Source organism: Phasianus colchicus, chromosome 8 (assembly GCF_987193195.1).
Source record: "Phasianus colchicus chromosome 8, bPhaCol1.hap1.1, whole genome shotgun sequence".
Classification (NCBI taxonomy): Eukaryota; Metazoa; Chordata; class Aves; order Galliformes; family Phasianidae; genus Phasianus; species Phasianus colchicus.
The window spans coordinates 873,334-896,956 of record NC_143443.1 but is presented as its reverse complement, the minus strand read 5'-3'; the positions used below and the strand labels follow the sequence as shown (position 1 = coordinate 896,956).

General features: G+C 55.8%; 4 protein-coding genes across 4 annotated transcripts; all 4 read left to right on the top strand.

Annotated features, from left to right (window-relative positions):
* The first annotated feature begins 3,271 nt into the window (after positions 1-3,271).
* Positions 3,272-3,601, top strand: LOC149916952 (beta-keratin-related protein). The gene has a single exon (XM_090144673.1). The coding sequence runs from the start codon at positions 3,272-3,274 to the stop codon at positions 3,599-3,601; it is 330 nt and encodes a 109-aa protein (XP_090000799.1).
* Positions 3,602-8,383: 4,782 nt separating this feature from the next.
* On the top strand, positions 8,384-8,713 carry LOC149916951 (beta-keratin-related protein). The gene has a single exon (XM_090144672.1). The coding sequence runs from the start codon at positions 8,384-8,386 to the stop codon at positions 8,711-8,713; it is 330 nt and encodes a 109-aa protein (XP_090000798.1).
* Positions 8,714-13,495: 4,782 nt separating this feature from the next.
* LOC149916950 (beta-keratin-related protein) lies at positions 13,496-13,825 on the top strand. The gene has a single exon (XM_090144671.1). It carries the CDS (start codon positions 13,496-13,498, stop codon positions 13,823-13,825), a length of 330 nt encoding a protein of 109 aa, XP_090000797.1.
* A 4,779-nt stretch (positions 13,826-18,604) lies between these two features.
* On the top strand, positions 18,605-18,934 carry LOC149916949 (beta-keratin-related protein). The gene has a single exon (XM_090144670.1). It carries the CDS (start codon positions 18,605-18,607, stop codon positions 18,932-18,934), a length of 330 nt encoding a protein of 109 aa, XP_090000796.1.
* The last annotated feature ends 4,689 nt before the right edge of the window (positions 18,935-23,623 follow it).

Sequence of the window (23,623 nt, the reverse complement as noted above, 5' to 3'; positions counted from 1 at the left end):
GCGAGACGTGATGGGATGGCTTTCATGACCCGAGTGCAGACACAGGCAGGGAAGGAGAGGAGGCAAGGGAGCCCTCTGTGTTACAGAAGGGCTTGACTGGATGCAACTTAGTTGTCGTGATGAAAGGGGCCAAGCGTCGCAGCGCAGGAGTCAGGCAAAAGGCCAATGTGGCCAAAATTGTGACAGGACACTGTGATCGGCCACCCAACTGGCACAAAGAAGCAGGTGGAAGAGTCTACCCAACAAAGAGAAGGAGAGAGAATAAATGTACTACTGACGGTAAAAGAATGTCAGATAAAGGTCAGGCTGGACAGGGCTCTGAGCACCCCATCGAGCTTTGGATGTCCCTGTTGATTGCAGTGGACTTGGACTAGATGACCTTTCAAGGTCCCTTCCAACTCAAATGATTCTATGATCCTATCACTCACTGATGAATTAAGTCCAGGCTTCTCCGTCTGACTTTGCTACAAGGGAAGGTCGTGGAGCACATTGTCTCGAGTGCCATCACACGGCACGTCGAGGACAACCCAATGATCACACCCACTCAGCACCCCTTTCCACGCACGGCAGCTCCTGCTTCACTAACCTGAGCTCCTTCCAGTTCTCCTAGAAGGCCAGCACGGTGGGCGAGGAAAAGGCTGTGGAGGTTGTTTAGCCGCACTTCAGCAAAGCGTTTGACACTGATACAAGGGGAAGACTAGCTTGGAAGGAGAGCAACCCACCATGGGAACAGAAGCCAACTACTCTCAAACCACCTTCCTTCCTAAACATTCTGCGTGAGATGGGAGGACGGGCATCAGGGCCCGTTGCTGCCGAACTCCTCTGACTGCTCTTTCACCAAGAGGAGCATGACAGCATTTCAAGGCACTGCCAAGTGGTCGGGCAAGATGCCAATGGCTGTGACAACACTGTGCAAAAAGCTGCATTTCTGCAGGAACGAGGACGTGAGGTTGTGCCTAGAGCCCTTAGCATGTCTCAGTTCTTTTCCCTCAGTATCCCTGATGCCAGCGTGTGGACGGATGACTCAGAGCGAGGTGGAGCAGAAGCTCCTTACAGTGGCTCAGCACCTCCTGGTCAGTCACAAGTGGCCTGCTAGAGCCACCTTGCAATTCAAAGGCACTACCTGCGCTTCTCTGACCATTGCCAAGAGAGAGGAAGCCAGGTTCTCTGGGTGCACGGCCGGAAAAACAAGCGACTAGGGAAAGGGCCAAAGGCCGATGTGGTCTGGCAAGGGAATGCTGAAGCAGTCCCACTTGGTGGCGGCCCACTTCCAGGCATGACTCAGCAGCCTCCCTCATTCAGCAGGGCCTTCTGGCGCTCCAGCCTCTCCTCAGGCGTTCAATGAGTAAATCCAGTTTGGTAAGGCACAGCCCGTGCCCTGCCCACAGAAAACACTCTGACCTTGCCCGAATAAGGGAAACAGCTGGAAGCCTTTGCAGGTCAGGAAAGCGTGTGCGTCATCACGGCCGGAGGGGAGGGAGCAGAGACTCGCCATGGAGCGGCCTGACCCACTCCAGCTGCACTCTCGCTGTCTCCCTCCCTGCATACGCGCAATGAAGTTTCTCTCCAGATCACGGGGGGGCTGGGCTGAACATCACCCTCCACTCTCAGCCGGGCATCTGAGTCTCCTGTGCAGACGCTTGCCTGTGCTCTGAGCTCCTCCGTAGCCTGCCGGCACCGCTCTTGCTCAGGGTCAGGCTGAGCCCGTCAGTGCAAGACGCTTGTGTGCTCCCTTCTGCAGTGCTCCACGCGCAAAGTCCTACCAAGCGGGGGCCATGAGCTTCGGGAAGGGGAGAATATGTACAGCGCCTGCGCACGGCCTGATTCTTCTGCAAGTCTTCACCAGCAATGGCAACGAGACCTCTCACGAGCATCGGCCTGAGGAAGAAACAGAAGTGCTATCAACCAGATCGCTTCAGCCTTACGCAGCGTGACAAGGGAGCTAAGCATTTCGGGTGAAGGAGGAATGCCTTTCATCTACCAGCAGAGCTTGGGAAGCCAAAATTACCCTTTCTGAAGGCGCTTTGTGTTTTTGCCACTTCAGCTCCCCCGGGGCCATCGGCCTCAGTATAAATAGGTGCCTCGTTTCCCAGCTACTCTATTCCCTGCTTGGGCCTTGCTCTCCTCTGTGAAGCCAGTAAGTCTGCGTTTGCTTTGCCTTCCGTCTGCTCACTGGTCAGAACGCCTCCCGAGGAGGGGGCTGCGTGCATTTTTCCTGCCTTGTCCTCCGCAAGCGGTCTGGGACTGTCAACCATGCGTGTCGGTATTCGGGGAGGGGAACGGGGCAGCGTGGCTTTTTCACCTGAAACGGGGCATTGGAGGGTTCCTTTGAAAGCCATTTGCGGCCCTGGCTGTGCGGCCAGAAATTTCTAACCGGTGCCTTGGCCTCTTCTTCCACCATCCTTGAGGCAGCGATGCACCTTTTGCATTAGTAGCACGGCTTGGAATTCCCTCACGAGAGCTCGTCCCACCGGAGACGTCTTAGTACGACGTGGCTTCTGTCTTCAGTAGCCTTGCTGCGCTTTGCTTGCACTTGTCTCCTTCGGAAAGAAGCAGGGGGAGTGAGGGGGGCAGAAGGGCAGAGCTGTCGGAGGAGAAGGAGAGCTCTTTTTAGAGGGAAAAGCCGTTGAGGGAACAAGTTGAGCTCTTGCCTCTGGAAGAATAAGTAACCACCAGCAGGGAAGAAGGGCTCACGAGCAGGACCTGCACAGATGGATGCTGAGAGTGATGCTTTTCTGTTGTACCCTAGAACATCTTTCTTTCCCCGACTGAGGCAATAGCAGCAAGGCTAAACTCATCCCCCCCTGAAAGAGTCGGCATCCTCTTCATCATACCTACCTCAGGATGTGCTGGGATGAGGAGCCTCATCTCATCTCATCTCACAGCTGAACATTCCAGGCCAGCCTTCAAGGCTGACTAGAACGATGGTTGTGGGTTGTGAGGGAAACGTCCTTGCGCTCTGGACACGGACCCTTGGTCACGGAGCAAGCGCGGCTTGGAGAGGGCCTGCACTGGGCATGCTGGGGGAGGGAGAAGACCGGCTGGACAGGAGCTTCACTTGGACAGGAGGAGCTTCCCTCTCTGGCATCATCCCTAAATTACCCACAAATACCCACCCCAAGCCTACCCAAATACTCACAGACAGCCCCTCAGCAGCCGCGGCAGGGCCTTTGACTCTTGGCTCGTGACACCCGAGCGCGCTGAGATACAGCTCGAGCCCTCAGCTCTCTCTCGCCTCCATCTTGCAGAGTCACCTCCTCCTCCGCCAGACATGTCGTGCTACAGCCCGTGCCAGACAGCCGCCTGCGGCCCAGCCCCGCTTGCCAACAGCTGCAACGAGCCGTGTGTTCTTCGTTGTGCCGACTCCAGCGTTGCGATCCAGCCCCCACCAGTCGTGGTGACGCTGCCGGGCCCAATCCTCAGCTCCTTCCCTCAGAGCACAGCCGTGGGATCCACAGCGTCCGCTGCCGTGGGGAGCTCTCTCAGCGCTGGCAGCGTGCCCATCGGTGCTGGGGGCTCCCTGGGCCTGGGGGGCTTTGGATGGTCAGGGCTGGGCCGTGGGCTCTGTGGCACTCTGGGACGTGGCAATCTCTTCTGCTAAAGCCTGTGGATCACCTGCCTGTGCATGAGCACCGCGGGCCTTGAAGGCAGCCCCGGAGCCGGCCCTGAGGGCACGGCCACGGTCTGCAGAGGAGTCGAGTTCCCACCAACTTCTCCTCCTCATCGCCCGCCCTCTTTCCCCTGCTTACTATCCGTGGTCTTCTGCTAGCACTGAGCTTTACAGAATGTCCAAAGGGCATTGCTGAAGCTCTCAGCTGTTGCACGTTCCTCTCCTTTTCTCATTAAAGACATTGAGCATCCGCTTTGGAAACGAGTCTCCTCTCATTCTTCCTCCTTCCCCAACCCCCGACAGCCCAGTATGCAACACACTTTGTCCTCTGGCAACACTCTGGGGGACTCTGTAGTTCTGGGCTTTGATAGTGCACTGTCTTCCACTCCTCGCACGGGACACAAGATCATTTCATGCGGAGAGCTGTCTGGGAAGGACAATCAGCGCTCACTGGCGTCACTCAGGAGCCACGCAGCAAAGTGTGAGGGGAGAGCGCATTTTCTGTGAAATGTTCCTGGGCTGCTTTAACTGCTGCAGGGACATCAGAACCTCCTGGGTTAGTAAGAACCGATGCTGGCTCAGGCTACTTGGGTAGGAAACGTTTCTCTAGCAAGCCAGAAAATCAACTCAAGGAATATCACCCATGCACAAGACAGTCAGCTTTCCAACTCCTTCCCCACAAGGGCCCAAGCCAGCTGTCCCGTGACACACACGGAAAGCCGGGAGGCGTGAAACAGGCTATCTCCCGCACTCCATTCTGGGAGGGAGAAAGACACTGAGTCTGTTTAGCGTCTCCTTCACAAAGAGGAGAATTGGACCAAGGAAGAAACGCCTGAGCTTGACAAAGCTAGTTGGAAAGGACCAAATTCTCTTTCGCATCCAAGCCGAGTAACATCCAGCTCTTCCCAGGACAATCGCAAGCCTACGGTTGAGAAGGCAAGAGCGTGGCTGGAACAGGATCGGTGGAACGGTGCCTGGGAGAGATGAGCATGAAAGTGCTTCTGCTCCCTGCTCCACGGCCTCTGGATTGCTCCGTTTGTTTTGTTTTGTTTTGTGTTCCTGTGTGTGTGTGTGTGTGTTGTGCAGGAGAAAAATCAACCAAGCGGAGCAGAAAGAGTAACAGAAGTAACACAGAGTCGCAGAACTGTGGAGGCTTGAAGGGACCTCTTGAGACTTGTCAGTCCAAGGCACCTGCTGAAGCAAGATCAACTTGAGCTGGTCGGTGGGGACGTAGTCCAGTCAGGTTTCAGTATCTCAAAGGATGACAACTCCACAACTTCTCGCGGCCATCCTTCCCATTCTTTGGCCACCCTCACTTTAAAGCAGTGGCTTTTGGTGTTGAGATGGACGTCCGCAACTATCGCTCGGCTGCGACACAGCTCCATTTCATTAAGGGACCAACTTAAATGCCTCGCTACAAATGCACGGCTCAGAAGAAATAAGCAGGGGGGAATGGAAATTTTTAGCCCACGCTCAGGACTACGAGATCGTAGGCCTCCGCGAGACGTGATGGGATGGCTTTCATGACCCGAGTGCAGACACAGGCAGGGAAGGAGAGGAGGCAAGGGAGCCCTCTGTGTTACAGAAGGGCTTGACTGGATGCAACTTAGTTGTCGTGATGAAAGGGGCCAAGCGTCGCAGCGCAGGAGTCAGGCAAAAGGCCAACGTGGCCAAAATTGTGACAGGACACTGTGATCGGCCACCCAACTGGCACAAAGAAGCAGGTGGAAGAGTCTACCCAACAAAGAGAAGGAGAGAGAACAGATGTACTACTGACGGTAAAAGAATGTCAGATAAAGGTCAGGCTGGACAGGGCTCTGAGCACCCCATCGAGCTTTGGATGTCCCTGTTGATTGCAGTGGACTTGGACTAGATGACCTTTCAAGGTCCCTTCCAACTCAAATGATTCTATGATCCTATCACTCACTGATGAATTAAGTCCAGGCTTCTCCGTCTGACTTTGCTACAAGGGAAGGTCGTGGAGCACATTGTCTCGAGTGCCATCACACGGCACGTGGAGGACAACCCAATGATCACACCCACTCAGCACCCCTTTCCACGCACGGCAGCTCCTGCTTCACTAACCTGAGCTCCTTCCAGTTCTCCTAGAAGGCCAGCACGGTGGGCGAGGAAAAGGCTGTGGAGGTTGTTTAGCCGCACTTCAGCAAAGCGTTTGACACTGATACAAGGGGAAGACTAGCTTGGAAGGAGAGCAACCCACCATGGGAACAGAAGCCAACTACTCTCAAACCACCTTCCTTCCTAAACATTCTGCGTGAGATGGGAGGACGGGCATCAGGGCCCGTTGCTGCCGAACTCCTCTGACTGCTCTTTCACCAAGAGGAGCATGACAGCATTTCAAGGCACTGCCAAGTGGTCGGGCAAGATGCCAATGGCTGTGACAACACTGTGCAAAAAGCTGCATTTCTGCAGGAACGAGGACGTGAGGTTGTGCCTAGAGCCCTTAGCATGTCTCAGTTCTTTTCCCTCAGTATCCCTGATGCCAGCGTGTGGACGGATGACTCAGAGCGAGGTGGAGCAGAAGCTCCTTACAGTGGCTCAGCACCTCCTGGTCAGTCACAAGTGGCCTGCTAGAGCCACCTTGCAATTCAAAGGCACTACCTGCGCTTCTCTGACCATTGCCAAGAGAGAGGAAGCCAGGTTCTCTGGGTGCACGGCCGGAAAAACAAGCGACTAGGGAAAGGGCCAAAGGCCGATGTGGTCTGGCAAGGGAATGCTGAAGCAGTCCCACTTGGTGGCGGCCCACTTCCAGGCATGACTCAGCAGCCTCCCTCATTCAGCAGGGCCTTCTGGCGCTCCAGCCTCTCCTCAGGCGTTCAATGAGTAAATCCAGTTTGGTAAGGCACAGCCCGTGCCCTGCCCACAGAAAACACTCTGACCTTGCCCGAATAAGGGAAACAGCTGGAAGCCTTTGCAGGTCAGGAAAGCGTGTGCGTCATCACGGCCGGAGGGGAGGGAGCAGAGACTCGCCATGGAGCGGCCTGACCCACTCCAGCTGCACTCTCGCTGTCTCCCTCCCTGCATACGTGCAATGAAGTTTCTCTCCAGATCACGGGGGGGCTGGGCTGAACATCACCCTCCACTCTCAGCCGGGCATCTGAGTCTCCTGTGCAGACGCTTGCCTGTGCTCTGAGCTCCTCCGTAGCCTGCCGGCACCGCTCTTGCTCAGGGTCAGGCTGAGCCCGTCAGTGCAAGACGCTTGTGTGCTCCCTTCTGCAGTGCTCCACGCGCAAAGTCCTACCAAGCGGGGGCCATGAGCTTCGGGAAGGGGAGAATATGTACAGTGCCTGCGCACGGCCTGATTCTTCTGCAAGTCTTCACCAGCAATGGCAACGAGACCTCTCACGAGCATCGGCCTGAGGAAGAAACAGAAGTGCTATCAACCAGATCGCTTCAGCCTTACGCAGCGTGACAAGGGAGCTAAGCATTTCGGGTGAAGGAGGAATGCCTTTCATCTACCAGCAGAGCTTGGGAAGCCAAAATTACCCTTTCTGAAGGCGCTTTGTGTTTTTGCCACTTCAGCTCCCCCGGGGCCATCGGGCTCAGTATAAATAGGTGCCTCGTTTCCCAGCTACTCTATTCCCTGCTTGGGCCTTGCTCTCCTCTGTGAAGCCAGTAAGTCTGCGTTTGCTTTGCCTTCCGTCTGCTCACTGGTCAGAACGCCTCCCGAGGAGGGGGCTGCGTGCATTTTTCCTGCCTTGTCCTCCGCAAGCGGTCTGGGACTGTCAACCATGCGTGTCGGTATTCGGGGAGGGGAACGGGGCAGCGTGGCTTTTTCACCTGAAACGGGGCATTGGAGGGTTCCTTTGAAAGCCATTTGCGGCCCTGGCTGTGCGGCCACAAATTTCTAACCGGTGCCTTGGCCTCTTCTTCCACCATCCTTGAGGCAGCGATGCACCTTTTGCATTAGTAGCACGGCTTGGAATTCCCTCACGAGAGCTCGTCCCACCGGAGACGTCTTAGTACGACGTGGCTTCTGTCTTCAGTAGCCTTGCTGCGCTTTGCTTGCACTTGTCTCCTTCGGAAAGAAGCAGGGGGAGTGAGGGGGGCAGAAGGGCAGAGCTGTCGGAGGAGAAGGAGAGCTCTTTTTAGAGGGAAAAGCCGTTGAGGGAACAAGTTGAGCTCTTGCCTCTGGAAGAATAAGTAACCACCAGCAGGGAAGAAGGGCTCACGAGCAGGACCTGCACAGATGGATGCTGAGAGTGATGCTTTTCTGTTGTACCCTAGAACATCTTTCTTTCCCCGACTGAGGCAATAGCAGCAAGGCTAAACTCATCCCCCCCTGAAAGAGTCGGCATCCTCTTCATCATACCTACCTCAGGATGTGCTGGGATGAGGAGCCTCATCTCATCTCATCTCACAGCTGAACATTCCAGGCCAGCCTTCAAGGCTGACTAGAACGATGGTTGTGGGTTGTGAGGGAAACGTCCTTGCGCTCTGGACACGGACCCTTGGTCACGGAGCAAGCGCGGCTTGGAGAGGGCCTGCACTGGGCGTGCTGGGGGAGGGAGAAGACCGGCTGGACAGGAGCTTCACTTGGACAGGAGGAGCTTCCCTCTCTGGCATCATCCCTAAATTACCCACAAATACCCACCCCAAGCCTACCCAAATACTCACAGACAGCCCCTCAGCAGCCGCGGCAGGGCCTTTGACTCTTGGCTCGTGACACCCGAGCGCGCTGAGAGACAGCTCGAGCCCTCAGCTCTCTCTCGCCTCCATCTTGCAGAGTCACCTCCTCCTCCTCCGCCAGACATGTCGTGCTACAGCCCGTGCCAGACAGCCGCCTGCGGCCCAGCCCCGCTTGCCAACAGCTGCAACGAGCCGTGTGTTCTTCGTTGTGCCGACTCCAGCGTTGCGATCCAGCCCCCACCAGTCGTGGTGACGCTGCCGGGCCCAATCCTCAGCTCCTTCCCTCAGAGCACAGCCGTGGGATCCACAGCGTCCGCTGCCGTGGGGAGCTCTCTCAGCGCTGGCAGCGTGCCCATCGGTGCTGGGGGCTCCCTGGGCCTGGGGGGCTTTGGATGGTCAGGGCTGGGCCGTGGGCTCTGTGGCACTCTGGGACGTGGCAATCTCTTCTGCTAAAGCCTGTGGATCACCTGCCTGTGCATGAGCACCGCGGGCCTTGAAGGCAGCCCCGGAGCCGGCCCTGAGGGCACGGCCACGGTCTGCAGAGGAGCCGAGTTCCCACCAACTTCTCCTCCTCATCGCCCGCCCTCTTTCCCCTGCTTACTATCCGTGGTCTTCTGCTAGCACTGAGCTTTACAGAATGTCCAAAGGGCATTGCTGAAGCTCTCAGCTGTTGCACGTTCCTCTCCTTTTCTCATTAAAGACATTGAGCATCCGCTTTGGAAACGAGTCTCCTCTCATTCTTCCTCCTTCCCCAACCCCCGACAGCCCAGTATGCAACACACTTTGTCCTCTGGCAACACTCTGGGGGACTCTGTAGTTCTGGGCTTTGATAGTGCACTGTCTTCCACTCCTCGCACGGGACACAAGATCATTTCATGCGGAGAGCTGTCTGGGAAGGACAATCAGCGCTCACTGGCGTCACTCAGGAGCCACGCAGCAAAGTGTGAGGGGAGAGCGCATTTTCTGTGAAATGTTCCTGGGCTGCTTTAACTGCTGCAGGGACATCAGAACCTCCTGGGTTAGTAAGAACCGATGCTGGCTCAGGCTACTTGGGTAGGAAACGTTTCTCTAGCAAGCCAGAAAGTCAACTCAAGGAATATCACCCATGCACAAGACAGTCAGCTTTCCAACTCCTTCCCCACAAGGGCCCAAGCCAGCTGTCCCGTGACACACACGGAAAGCCGGGAGGCGTGAAACAGGCTATCTCCCGCACTCCATTCTGGGAGGGAGAAAGACACTGAGTCTGTTTAGCGTCTCCTTCACAAAGAGGAGAATTGGACCAAGGAAGAAACGCCTGAGCTTGACAAAGCTAGTTGGAAAGGACCAAATTCTCTTTCGCATCCAAGCCGAGTAACATCCAGCTCTTCCCAGGACAATCGCAAGCCTACGGTTGAGAAGGCAAGAGCGTGGCTGGAACAGGATCGGTGGAACGGTGCCTGGGAGAGATGAGCATGAAAGTGCTTCTGCTCCCTGCTCCACGGCCTCTGGATTGCTCCGTTTGTTTTGTTTTGTTTTGTGTTCCTGTGTGTGTGTGTGTGTGTTGTGCAGGAGAAAAATCAACCAAGCGGAGCAGAAAGAGTAACAGAAGTAACACAGAGTCGCAGAACTGTGGAGGCTTGAAGGGACCTCTTGAGACTTGTCAGTCCAAGGCACCTGCTGAAGCAAGATCAACTTGAGCTGGTCGGTGGGGACGTAGTCCAGTCAGGTTTCAGTATCTCAAAGGATGACAACTCCACAACTTCTCGCGGCCATCCTTCCCATTCTTTGGCCACCCTCACTTTAAAGCAGTGGCTTTTGGTGTTGAGATGGACGTCCGCAACTATCGCTCGGCTGCGACACAGCTCCATTTCATTAAGGGACCAACTTAAATGCCTCGCTACAAATGCACGGCTCAGAAGAAATAAGCAGGGGGGAATGGAAATTTTTAGCCCACGCTCAGGACTACGAGATCGTAGGCCTCCGCGAGACGTGATGGGATGGCTTTCATGACCCGAGTGCAGACACAGGCAGGGAAGGAGAGGAGGCAAGGGAGCCCTCTGTGTTACAGAAGGGCTTGACTGGATGCAACTTAGTTGTCGTGATGAAAGGGGCCAAGCGTCGCAGCGCAGGAGTCAGGCAAAAGGCCAACGTGGCCAAAATTGTGACAGGACACTGTGATCGGCCACCCAACTGGCACAAAGAAGCAGGTGGAAGAGTCTACCCAACAAAGAGAAGGAGAGAGAACAGATGTACTACTGACGGTAAAAGAATGTCAGATAAAGGTCAGGCTGGACAGGGCTCTGAGCACCCCATCGAGCTTTGGATGTCCCTGTTGATTGCAGTGGACTTGGACTAGATGACCTTTCAAGGTCCCTTCCAACTCAAATGATTCTATGATCCTATCACTCACTGATGAATTAAGTCCAGGCTTCTCCGTCTGACTTTGCTACAAGGGAAGGTCGTGGAGCACATTGTCTCGAGTGCCATCACACGGCACGTGGAGGACAACCCAATGATCACACCCACTCAGCACCCCTTTCCACGCACGGCAGCTCCTGCTTCACTAACCTGAGCTCCTTCCAGTTCTCCTAGAAGGCCAGCACGGTGGGCGAGGAAAAGGCTGTGGAGGTTGTTTAGCCGCACTTCAGCAAAGCGTTTGACACTGATACAAGGGGAAGACTAGCTTGGAAGGAGAGCAACCCACCATGGGAACAGAAGCCAACTACTCTCAAACCACCTTCCTTCCTAAACATTCTGCGTGAGATGGGAGGACGGGCATCAGGGCCCGTTGCTGCCGAACTCCTCTGACTGCTCTTTCACCAAGAGGAGCATGACAGCATTTCAAGGCACTGCCAAGTGGTCGGGCAAGATGCCAATGGCTGTGACAACACTGTGCAAAAAGCTGCATTTCTGCAGGAACGAGGACGTGAGGTTGTGCCTAGAGCCCTTAGCATGTCTCAGTTCTTTTCCCTCAGTATCCCTGATGCCAGCGTGTGGACGGATGACTCAGAGCGAGGTGGAGCAGAAGCTCCTTACAGTGGCTCAGCACCTCCTGGTCAGTCACAAGTGGCCTGCTAGAGCCACCTTGCAATTCAAAGGCACTACCTGCGCTTCTCTGACCATTGCCAAGAGAGAGGAAGCCAGGTTCTCTGGGTGCACGGCCGGAAAAACAAGCGACTAGGGAAAGGGCCAAAGGCCGATGTGGTCTGGCAAGGGAATGCTGAAGCAGTCCCACTTGGTGGCGGCCCACTTCCAGGCATGACTCAGCAGCCTCCCTCATTCAGCAGGGCCTTCTGGCGCTCCAGCCTCTCCTCAGGCGTTCAATGAGTAAATCCAGTTTGGTAAGGCACAGCCCGTGCCCTGCCCACAGAAAACACTCTGACCTTGCCCGAATAAGGGAAACAGCTGGAAGCCTTTGCAGGTCAGGAAAGCGTGTGCGTCATCACGGCCGGAGGGGAGGGAGCAGAGACTCGCCATGGAGCGGCCTGACCCACTCCAGCTGCACTCTCGCTGTCTCCCTCCCTGCATACGTGCAATGAAGTTTCTCTCCAGATCACGGGGGGGCTGGGCTGAACATCACCCTCCACTCTCAGCCGGGCATCTGAGTCTCCTGTGCAGACGCTTGCCTGTGCTCTGAGCTCCTCCGTAGCCTGCCGGCACCGCTCTTGCTCAGGGTCAGGCTGAGCCCGTCAGTGCAAGACGCTTGTGTGCTCCCTTCTGCAGTGCTCCACGCGCAAAGTCCTACCAAGCGGGGGCCATGAGCTTCGGGAAGGGGAGAATATGTACAGCGCCTGCGCACGGCCTGATTCTTCTGCAAGTCTTCACCAGCAATGGCAACGAGACCTCTCACGAGCATCGGCCTGAGGAAGAAACAGAAGTGCTATCAACCAGATCGCTTCAGCCTTACGCAGCGTGACAAGGGAGCTAAGCATTTCGGGTGAAGGAGGAATGCCTTTCATCTACCAGCAGAGCTTGGGAAGCCAAAATTACCCTTTCTGAAGGCGCTTTGTGTTTTTGCCACTTCAGCTCCCCCGGGGCCATCGGGCTCAGTATAAATAGGTGCCTCGTTTCCCAGCTACTCTATTCCCTGCTTGGGCCTTGCTCTCCTCTGTGAAGCCAGTAAGTCTGCGTTTGCTTTGCCTTCCGTCTGCTCACTGGTCAGAACGCCTCCCGAGGAGGGGGCTGCGTGCATTTTTCCTGCCTTGTCCTCCGCAAGCGGTCTGGGACTGTCAACCATGCGTGTCGGTATTCGGGGAGGGGAACGGGGCAGCGTGGCTTTTTCACCTGAAACGGGGCATTGGAGGGTTCCTTTGAAAGCCATTTGCGGCCCTGGCTGTGCGGCCAGAAATTTCTAACCGGTGCCTTGGCCTCTTCTTCCACCATCCTTGAGGCAGCGATGCACCTTTTGCATTAGTAGCACGGCTTGGAATTCCCTCACGAGAGCTCGTCCCACCGGAGACGTCTTAGTACGACGTGGCTTCTGTCTTCAGTAGCCTTGCTGCGCTTTGCTTGCACTTGTCTCCTTCGGAAAGAAGCAGGGGGAGTGAGGGGGGCAGAAGGGCAGAGCTGTCGGAGGAGAAGGAGAGCTCTTTTTAGAGGGAAAAGCCGTTGAGGGAACAAGTTGAGCTCTTGCCTCTGGAAGAATAAGTAACCACCAGCAGGGAAGAAGGGCTCACGAGCAGGACCTGCACAGATGGATGCTGAGAGTGATGCTTTTCTGTTGTACCCTAGAACATCTTTCTTTCCCCGACTGAGGCAATAGCAGCAAGGCTAAACTCATCCCCCCCTGAAAGAGTCGGCATCCTCTTCATCATACCTACCTCAGGATGTGCTGGGATGAGGAGCCTCATCTCATCTCATCTCACAGCTGAACATTCCAGGCCAGCCTTCAAGGCTGACTAGAACGATGGTTGTGGGTTGTGAGGGAAACGTCCTTGCGCTCTGGACACGGACCCTTGGTCACGGAGCAAGCGCGGCTTGGAGAGGGCCTGCACTGGGCGTGCTGGGGGAGGGAGAAGACCGGCTGGACAGGAGCTTCACTTGGACAGGAGGAGCTTCCCTCTCTGGCATCATCCCTAAATTACCCACAAATACCCACCCCAAGCCTACCCAAATACTCACAGACAGCCCCTCAGCAGCCGCGGCAGGGCCTTTGACTCTTGGCTCGTGACACCCGAGCGCGCTGAGAGACAGCTCGAGCCCTCAGCTCTCTCTCGCCTCCATCTTGCAGAGTCACCTCCTCCTCCTCCGCCAGACATGTCGTGCTACAGCCCGTGCCAGACAGCCGCCTGCGGCCCAGCCCCGCTTGCCAACAGCTGCAACGAGCCGTGTGTTCTTCGTTGTGCCGACTCCAGCGTTGCGATCCAGCCCCCACCAGTCGTGGTGACGCTGCCGGGCCCAATCCTCAGCTCCTTCCCTCAGAGCACAGCCGTGGGATCCACAGCGTCCGCTGCTGTGGGGAGCTCTCTCAGCGCTGGCAGCGTGCCCATCGGTGCTGGGGGCTCCCTGGGCCTGGGGGGCTTTGGATGGTCAGGGCTGGGCCGTGGGCTCTGTGGCACTCTGGGACGTGGCAATCTCTTCTGCTAAAGCCTGTGGATCACCTGCCTGTGCATGAGCACCGCGGGCCTTGAAGGCAGCCCCGGAGCCGGCCCTGAGGGCACGGCCACGGTCTGCAGAGGAGCCGAGTTCCCACCAACTTCTCCTCCTCATCGCCCGCCCTCTTTCCCCTGCTTACTATCCGTGGTCTTCTGCTAGCACTGAGCTTTACAGAATGTCCAAAGGGCATTGCTGAAGCTCTCAGCTGTTGCACGTTCCTCTCCTTTTCTCATTAAAGACATTGAGCATCCGCTTTGGAAACGAGTCTCCTCTCATTCTTCCTCCTTCCCCAACCCCCGACAGCCCAGTATGCAACACACTTTGTCCTCTGGCAACACTCTGGGGGACTCTGTAGTTCTGGGCTTTGATAGTGCACTGTCTTCCACTCCTCGCACGGGACACAAGATCATTTCATGCGGAGAGCTGTCTGGGAAGGACAATCAGCGCTCACTGGCGTCACTCAGGAGCCACGCAGCAAAGTGTGAGGGGAGAGCGCATTTTCTGTGAAATGTTCCTGGGCTGCTTTAACTGCTGCAGGGACATCAGAACCTCCTGGGTTAGTAAGAACCGATGCTGGCTCAGGCTACTTGGGTAGGAAACGTTTCTCTAGCAAGCCAGAAAGTCAACTCAAGGAATATCACCCATGCACAAGACAGTCAGCTTTCCAACTCCTTCCCCACAAGGGCCCAAGCCAGCTGTCCCGTGACACACACGGAAAGCCGGGAGGCGTGAAACAGGCTATCTCCCGCACTCCATTCTGGGAGGGAGAAAGACACTGAGTCTGTTTAGCGTCTCCTTCACAAAGAGGAGAATTGGACCAAGGAAGAAACGCCTGAGCTTGACAAAGCTAGTTGGAAAGGACCAAATTCTCTTTCGCATCCAAGCCGAGTAACATCCAGCTCTTCCCAGGACAATCGCAAGCCTACGGTTGAGAAGGCAAGAGCGTGGCTGGAACAGGATCGGTGGAACGGTGCCTGGGAGAGATGAGCATGAAAGTGCTTCTGCTCCCTGCTCCACGGCCTCTGGATTGCTCCGTTTGTTTTGTTTTGTTTTGTGTTCCTGTGTGTGTGTGTGTGTGTTGTGCAGGAGAAAAATCAACCAAGCGGAGCAGAAAGAGTAACAGAAGTAACACAGAGTCGCAGAACTGTGGAGGCTTGAAGGGACCTCTTGAGACTTGTCAGTCCAAGGCACCTGCTGAAGCAAGATCAACTTGAGCTGGTCGGTGGGGACGTAGTCCAGTCAGGTTTCAGTATCTCAAAGGATGACAACTCCACAACTTCTCGCGGCCATCCTTCCCATTCTTTGGCCACCCTCACTTTAAAGCAGTGGCTTTTGGTGTTGAGATGGACGTCCGCAACTATCGCTCGGCTGCGACACAGCTCCATTTCATTAAGGGACCAACTTAAATGCCTCGCTACAAATGCACGGGTCAGAAGAAATAAGCAGGGGGGAATGGAAATTTTTAGCCCACGCTCAGGACTACGAGATCGTAGGCCTCCGCGAGACGTGATGGGATGGCTTTCATGACCCGAGTGCAGACACAGGCAGGGAAGGAGAGGAGGCAAGGGAGCCCTCTGTGTTACAGAAGGGCTTGACTGGATGCAACTTAGTTGTCGTGATGAAAGGGGCCAAGCGTCGCAGCGCAGGAGTCAGGCAAAAGGCCAACGTGGCCAAAATTGTGACAGGACACTGTGATCGGCCACCCAACTGGCACAAAGAAGCAGGTGGAAGACTCTACCCAACAAAGAGAAGGAGAGAGAACAAATGTACTACTGACGGTAAAAGAATGTCAGATAAAGGTCAGGCTGGACGGGGCTCTGAGCACCCCATCGAGCTTTGGATGTCCCTGTTGATTGCAGTGGACTTGGACTAGATGACCTTTCAAGGTCCCTTCCAACTCAAATGATTCTATGATCCTATCACTCACTGATGAATTAAGTCCAGGCTTCTCCGTCTGACTTTGCTACAAGGGAAGGTCGTGGAGCACATTGTCTCGAGTGCCATCACACGGCACGTCGAGGACAACCCAATGATCACACCCACTCAGCACCCCTTTCCACGCACGGCAGCTCCTGCTTCACTAACCTGAGCTCCTTCCAGTTCTCCTAGAAGGCCAGCACGGTGGGCGAGGAAAAGGCTGTGGAGGTTGTTTAGCCGCACTTCAGCAAAGCGTTTGACACTGATACAAGGGGAAGACTAGCTTGGAAGGAGAGCAACCCACCATGGGAACAGAAGCCAACTACTCTCAAACCACCTTCCTTCCTAAACATTCTGCGTGAGATGGGAGGACGGGCATCAGGGCCCGTTGCTGCCGAACTCCTCTGACTGCTCTTTCACCAAGAGGAGCATGACAGCATTTCAAGGCACTGCCAAGTGGTCGGGCAAGATGCCAATGGCTGTGACAACACTGTGCAAAAAGCTGCATTTCTGCAGGAACGAGGACGTGAGGTTGTGCCTAGAGCCCTTAGCATGTCTCAGTTCTTTTCCCTCAGTATCCCTGATGCCAGCGTGTGGACGGATGACTCAGAGCGAGGTGGAGCAGAAGCTCCTTACAGTGGCTCAGCACCTCCTGGTCAGTCACAAGTGGCCTGCTAGAGCCACCTTGCAATTCAAAGGCACTACCTGCGCTTCTCTGACCATTGCCAAGAGAGAGGAAGCCAGGTTCTCTGGGTGCACGGCCGGAAAAACAAGCGACTAGGGAAAGGGCCAAAGGCCGATGTGGTCTGGCAAGGGAATGCTGAAGCAGTCCCACTTGGTGGCGGCCCACTTCCAGGCATGACTCAGCAGCCTCCCTCATTCAGCAGGGCCTTCTGGCGCTCCAGCCTCTCCTCAGGCGTTCAATGAGTAAATCCAGTTTGGTAAGGCACAGCCCGTGCCCTGCCCACAGAAAACACTCTGACCTTGCCCGAATAAGGGAAACAGCTGGAAGCCTTTGCAGGTCAGGAAAGCGTGTGCGTCATCACGGCCGGAGGGGAGGGAGCAGAGACTCGCCATGGAGCGGCCTGACCCACTCCAGCTGCACTCTCGCTGTCTCCCTCCCTGCATACGTGCAATGAAGTTTCTCTCCAGATCACGGGGGGGCTGGGCTGAACATCACCCTCCACTCTCAGCCGGGCATCTGAGTCTCCTGTGCAGACGCTTGCCTGTGCTCTGAGCTCCTCCGTAGCCTGCCGGCACCGCTCTTGCTCAGGGTCAGGCTGAGCCCGTCAGTGCAAGACGCTTGTGTGCTCCCTTCTGCAGTGCTCCACGCGCAAAGTCCTACCAAGCGGGGGCCATGAGCTTCGGGAAGGGGAGAATATGTACAGCGCCTGCGCACGGCCTGATTCTTCTGCAAGTCTTCACCAGCAATGGCAACGAGACCTCTCACGAGCATCGGCCTGAGGAAGAAACAGAAGTGCTATCAACCAGATCGCTTCAGCCTTACGCAGCGTGACAAGGGAGCTAAGCATTTCGGGTGAAGGAGGAATGCCTTTCATCTACCAGCAGAGCTTGGGAAGCCAAAATTACCCTTTCTGAAGGCGCTTTGTGTTTTTGCCACTTCAGCTCCCCCGGGGCCATCGGGCTCAGTATAAATAGGTGCATCGTTTCCCAGCTACTCTATTCCCTGCTTGGGCCTTGCTCTCCTCTGTGAAGCCAGTAAGTCTGCGTTTGCTTTGCCTTCCGTCTGCTCACTGGTCAGAACGCCTCCCGAGGAGGGGGCTGCGTGCATTTTTCCTGCCTTGTCCTCCGCAAGCGGTCTGGGACTGTCAACCATGCGTGTCGGTATTCGGGGAGGGGAACGGGGCAGCGTGGCTTTTTCACCTGAAACGGGGCATTGGAGGGTTCCTTTGAAAGCCATTTGCGGCCCTGGCTGTGCGGCCACAAATTTCTAACCGGTGCCTTGGCCTCTTCTTCCACCATCCTTGAGGCAGCGATGCACCTTTTGCATTAGTAGCACGGCTTGGAATTCCCTCACGAGAGCTCGTCCCACCGGAGACGTCTTAGTACGACGTGGCTTCTGTCTTCAGTAGCCTTGCTGCGCTTTGCTTGCACTTGTCTCCTTCGGAAAGAAGCAGGGGGAGTGAGGGGGGCAGAAGGGCAGAGCTGTCGGAGGAGAAGGAGAGCTCTTTTTAGAGGGAAAAGCCGTTGAGGGAACAAGTTGAGCTCTTGCCTCTGGAAGAATAAGTAACCACCAGCAGGGAAGAAGGGCTCACGAGCAGGACCTGCACAGATGGATGCTGAGAGTGATGCTTTTCTGTTGTACCCTAGAACATCTTTCTTTCCCCGACTGAGGCAATAGCAGCAAGGCTAAACTCATCCCCCCCTGAAAGAGTCGGCATCCTCTTCATCATACCTACCTCAGGATGTGCTGGGATGAGGAGCCTCATCTCATCTCATCTCACAGCTGAACATTCCAGGCCAGCCTTCAAGGCTGACTAGAACGATGGTTGTGGGTTGTGAGGGAAACGTCCTTGCGCTCTGGACACGGACCCTTGGTCACGGAGCAAGCGCGGCTTGGAGAGGGCCTGCACTGGGCATGCTGGGGGAGGGAGAAGACCGGCTGGACAGGAGCTTCACTTGGACAGGAGGAGCTTCCCTCTCTGGCATCATCCCTAAATTACCCACAAATACCCACCCCAAGCCTACCCAAATACTCACAGACAGCCCCTCAGCAGCCGCGGCAGGGCCTTTGACTCTTGGCTCGTGACACCCGAGCGCGCTGAGAGACAGCTCGAGCCCTCAGCTCTCTCTCGCCTCCATCTTGCAGAGTCACCTCCTCCTCCGCCAGACATGTCGTGCTACAGCCCGTGCCAGACAGCCGCCTGCGGCCCAGCCCCGCTTGCCAACAGCTGCAACGAGCCGTGTGTTCTTCGTTGTGCCGACTCCAGCGTTGCGATCCAGCCCCCACCAGTCGTGGTGACGCTGCCGGGCCCAATCCTCAGCTCCTTCCCTCAGAGCACAGCCGTGGGATCCACAGCGTCCGCTGCCGTGGGGAGCTCTCTCAGCGCTGGCAGCGTGCCCATCGGTGCTGGGGGCTCCCTGGGCCTGGGGGGCTTTGGATGGTCAGGGCTGGGCCGTGGGCTCTGTGGCACTCTGGGACGTGGCAATCTCTTCTGCTAAAGCCTGTGGATCACCTGCCTGTGCATGAGCACCGCGGGCCTTGAAGGCAGCCCCGGAGCCGGCCCTGAGGGCACGGCCACGGTCTGCAGAGGAGCCGAGTTCCCACCAACTTCTCCTCCTCATCGCCCGCCCTCTTTCCCCTGCTTACTATCCGTGGTCTTCTGCTAGCACTGAGCTTTACAGAATGTCCAAAGGGCATTGCTGAAGCTCTCAGCTGTTGCACGTTCCTCTCCTTTTCTCATTAAAGACATTGAGCATCCGCTTTGGAAACGAGTCTCCTCTCATTCTTCCTCCTTCCCCAACCCCCGACAGCCCAGTATGCAACACACTTTGTCCTCTGGCAACACTCTGGGGGACTCTGTAGTTCTGGGCTTTGATAGTGCACTGTCTTCCACTCCTCGCACGGGACACAAGATCATTTCATGCGGAGAGCTGTCTGGGAAGGACAATCAGCGCTCACTGGCGTCACTCAGGAGCCACGCAGCAAAGTGTGAGGGGAGAGCGCATTTTCTGTGAAATGTTCCTGGGCTGCTTTAACTGCTGCAGGGACATCAGAACCTCCTGGGTTAGTAAGAACCGATGCTGGCTCAGGCTACTTGGGTAGGAAACGTTTCTCTAGCAAGCCAGAAAGTCAACTCAAGGAATATCACCCATGCACAAGACAGTCAGCTTTCCAACTCCTTCCCCACAAGGGCCCAAGCCAGCTGTCCCGTGACACACACGGAAAGCCGGGAGGCGTGAAACAGGCTATCTCCCGCACTCCATTCTGGGAGGGAGAAAGACACTGAGTCTGTTTAGCGTCTCCTTCACAAAGAGGAGAATTGGACCAAGGAAGAAACGCCTGAGCTTGACAAAGCTAGTTGGAAAGGACCAAATTCTCTTTCGCATCCAAGCCGAGTAACATCCAGCTCTTCCCAGGACAATCGCAAGCCTACGGTTGAGAAGGCAAGAGCGTGGCTGGAACAGGATCGGTGGAACGGTGCCTGGGAGAGATGAGCATGAAAGTGCTTCTGCTCCCTGCTCCACGGCCTCTGGATTGCTCCGTTTGTTTTGTTTTGTTTTGTGTTCCTGTGTGTGTGTGTGTGTGTTGTGCAGGAGAAAAATCAACCAAGCGGAGCAGAAAGAGTAACAGAAGTAACACAGAGTCGCAGAACTGTGGAGGCTTGAAGGGACCTCTTGAGACTTGTCAGTCCAAGGCACCTGCTGAAGCAAGATCAACTTGAGCTGGTCGGTGGGGACGTAGTCCAGTCAGGTTTCAGTATCTCAAAGGATGACAACTCCACAACTTCTCGCGGCCATCCTTCCCATTCTTTGGCCACCCTCACTTTAAAGCAGTGGCTTTTGGTGTTGAGATGGACGTCCGCAACTATCGCTCGGCTGCGACACAGCTCCATTTCATTAAGGGACCAACTTAAATGCCTCGCTACAAATGCACGGCTCAGAAGAAATAAGCAGGGGGGAATGGAAATTTTTAGCCCACGCTCAGGACTACGAGATCGTAGGCCTCCGCGAGACGTGATGGGATGTCTTTCATGACCCGAGTGCAGACACAGGCAGGGAAGGAGAGGAGGCAAGGGAGCCCTCTGTGTTACAGAAGGGCTTGACTGGATGCAACTTAGTTGTCGTGATGAAAGGGGCCAAGCGTCGCAGCGCAGGAGTCAGGCAAAAGGCCAACGTGGCCAAAATTGTGACAGGACACTGTGATCGGCCACCCAACTGGCACAAAGAAGCAGGTGGAAGAGTCTACCCAACAAAGAGAAGGAGAGAGAACAAATGTACTACTGACGGTAAAAGAATGTCAGATAAAGGTCAGGCTGGACGGGGCTCTGAGCACCCCATCGAGCTTTGGATGTCCCTGTTGATTGCAGTGGACTTGGACTAGATGACCTTTCAAGGTCCCTTCCAACTCAAATGATTCTATGATCCTATCACTCACTGATGAATTAAGTCCAGGCTTCTCCGTCTGACTTTGCTACAAGGGAAGGTCGTGGAGCACATTGTCTCGAGTGCCATCACACGGCACGTGGAGGACAACCCAATGATCACACCCACTCAGCACCCCTTTCCACGCACGGCAGCTCCTGCTTCACTAACCTGAGCTCCTTCCAGTTCTCCTAGAAGGCCAGCACGGTGGGCGAGGAAAAGGCTGTGGAGGTTGTTTAGCCGCACTTCAGCAAAGCGTTTGACACTGATACAAGGGGAAGACTAGCTTGGAAGGAGAGCAACCCACCATGGGAACAGAAGCCAACTACTCTCAAACCACCTTCCTTCCTAAACATTCTGCGTGAGATGGGAGGACGGGCATCAGGGCCCGTTGCTGCCGAACTCCTCTGACTGCTCTTTCACCAAGAGGAGCATGACAGCATTTCAAGGCACTGCCAAGTGGTCGGGCAAGATGCCAATGGCTGTGACAACACTGTGCAAAAAGCTGCATTTCTGCAGGAACGAGGACGTGAGGTTGTGCCTAGAGCCCTTAGCATGTCTCAGTTCTTTTCCCTCAGTATCCCTGATGCCAGCGTGTGGACGGATGACTCAGAGCGAGGTGGAGCAGAAGCTCCTTACAGTGGCTCAGCACCTCCTGGTCAGTCACAAGTGGCCTGCTAGAGCCACCTTGCAATTCAAAGGCACTACCTGCGCTTCTCTGACCATTGCCAAGAGAGAGGAAGCCAGGTTCTCTGGGTGCACGGCCGGAAAAACAAGCGACTAGGGAAAGGGCCAAAGGCCGATGTGGTCTGGCAAGGGAATGCTGAAGCAGTCCCACTTGGTGGCGGCCCACTTCCAGGCATGACTCAGCAGCCTCCCTCATTCAGCAGGGCCTTCTGGCGCTCCAGCCTCTCCTCAGGCGTTCAATGAGTAAATCCAGTTTGGTAAGGCACAGCCCGTGCCCTGCCCACAGAAAACACTCTGACCTTGCCCGAATAAGGGAAACAGCTGGAAGCCTTTGCAGGTCAGGAAAGCGTGTGCGTCATCACGGCCGGAGGGGAGGGAGCAGAGACTCGCCATGGAGCGGCCTGACCCACTCCAGCTGCACTCTCGCTGTCTCCCTCCCTGCATACGTGCAATGAAGTTTCTCTCCAGATCACGGGGGGGCTGGGCTGAACATCACCCTCCACTCTCAGCCGGGCATCTGAGTCTCCTGTGCAGACGCTTGCCTGTGCTCTGAGCTCCTCCGTAGCCTGCCGGCACCGCTCTTGCTCAGGGTCAGGCTGAGCCCGTCAGTGCAAGACGCTTGTGTGCTCCCTTCTGCAGTGCTCCACGCGCAAAGTCCTACCAAGCGGGGGCCATGAGCTTCGGGAAGGGGAGAATATGTACAGCGCCTGCGCACGGCCTGATTCTTCTGCAAGTCTTCACCAGCAATGGCAACGAGACCTCTCACGAGCATCGGCCTGAGGAAGAAACAGAAGTGCTATCAACCAGATCGCTTCAGCCTTACGCAGCGTGACAAGGGAGCTAAGCATTTCGGGTGAAGGAGGAATGCCTTTCATCTACCAGCAGAGCTTGGGAAGCCAAAATTACCCTTTCTGAAGGCGCTTTGTGTTTTTGCCACTTCAGCTCCCCCGGGGCCATCGGGCTCAGTATAAATAGGTGCCTCGTTTCCCAGCTACTCTATTCCCTGCTTGGGCCTTGCTCTCCTCTGTGAAGCCAGTAAGTCTGCGTTTGCTTTGCCTTCCGTCTGCTCACTGGTCAGAACGCCTCCCGAGGAGGGGGCTGCGTGCATTTTTCCTGCCTTGTCCTCCGCAAGCGGTCTGGGACTGTCAACCATGCGTGTCGGTATTCGGGGAGGGGAACGGGGCAGCGTGGCTTTTTCACCTGAAACGGGGCATTGGAGGGTTCCTTTGAAAGCCATTTGCGGCCCTGGCTGTGCGGCCACAAATTTCTAACCGGTGCCTTGGCCTCTTCTTCCACCATCCTTGAGGCAGCGATGCACCTTTTGCATTAGTAGCACGGCTTGGAATTCCCTCACGAGAGCTCGTCCCACCGGAGACGTCTTAGTACGACGTGGCTTCTGTCTTCAGTAGCCTTGCTGCGCTTTGCTTGCACTTGTCTCCTTCGGAAAGAAGCAGGGGGAGTGAGGGGGGCAGAAGGGCAGAGCTGTCGGAGGAGAAGGAGAGCTCTTTTTAGAGGGAAAAGCCGTTGAGGGAACAAGTTGAGCTCTTGCCTCTGGAAGAATAAGTAACCACCAGCAGGGAAGAAGGGCTCACGAGCAGGACCTGCACAGATGGATGCTGAGAGTGATGCTTTTCTGTTGTACCCTAGAACATCTTTCTTTCCCCGACTGAGGCAATAGCAGCAAGGCTAAACTCATCCCCCCCTGAAAGAGTCGGCATCCTCTTCATCATACCTACCTCAGGATGTGCTGGGATGAGGAGCCTCATCTCATCTCATCTCACAGCTGAACATTCCAGGCCAGCCTTCAAGGCTGACTAGAACGATGGTTGTGGGTTGTGAGGGAAACGTCCTTGCGCTCTGGACACGGACCCTTGGTCACGGAGCAAGCGCGGCTTGGAGAGGGCCTGCACTGGGCATGCTGGGGGAGGGAGAAGACCGGCTGGACAGGAGCTTCACTTGGACAGGAGGAGCTTCCCTCTCTGGCATCATCCCTAAATTACCCACAAATACCCACCCCAAGCCTACCCAAATACTCACAGACAGCCCCTCAGCAGCCGCGGCAGGGCCTTTGACTCTTGG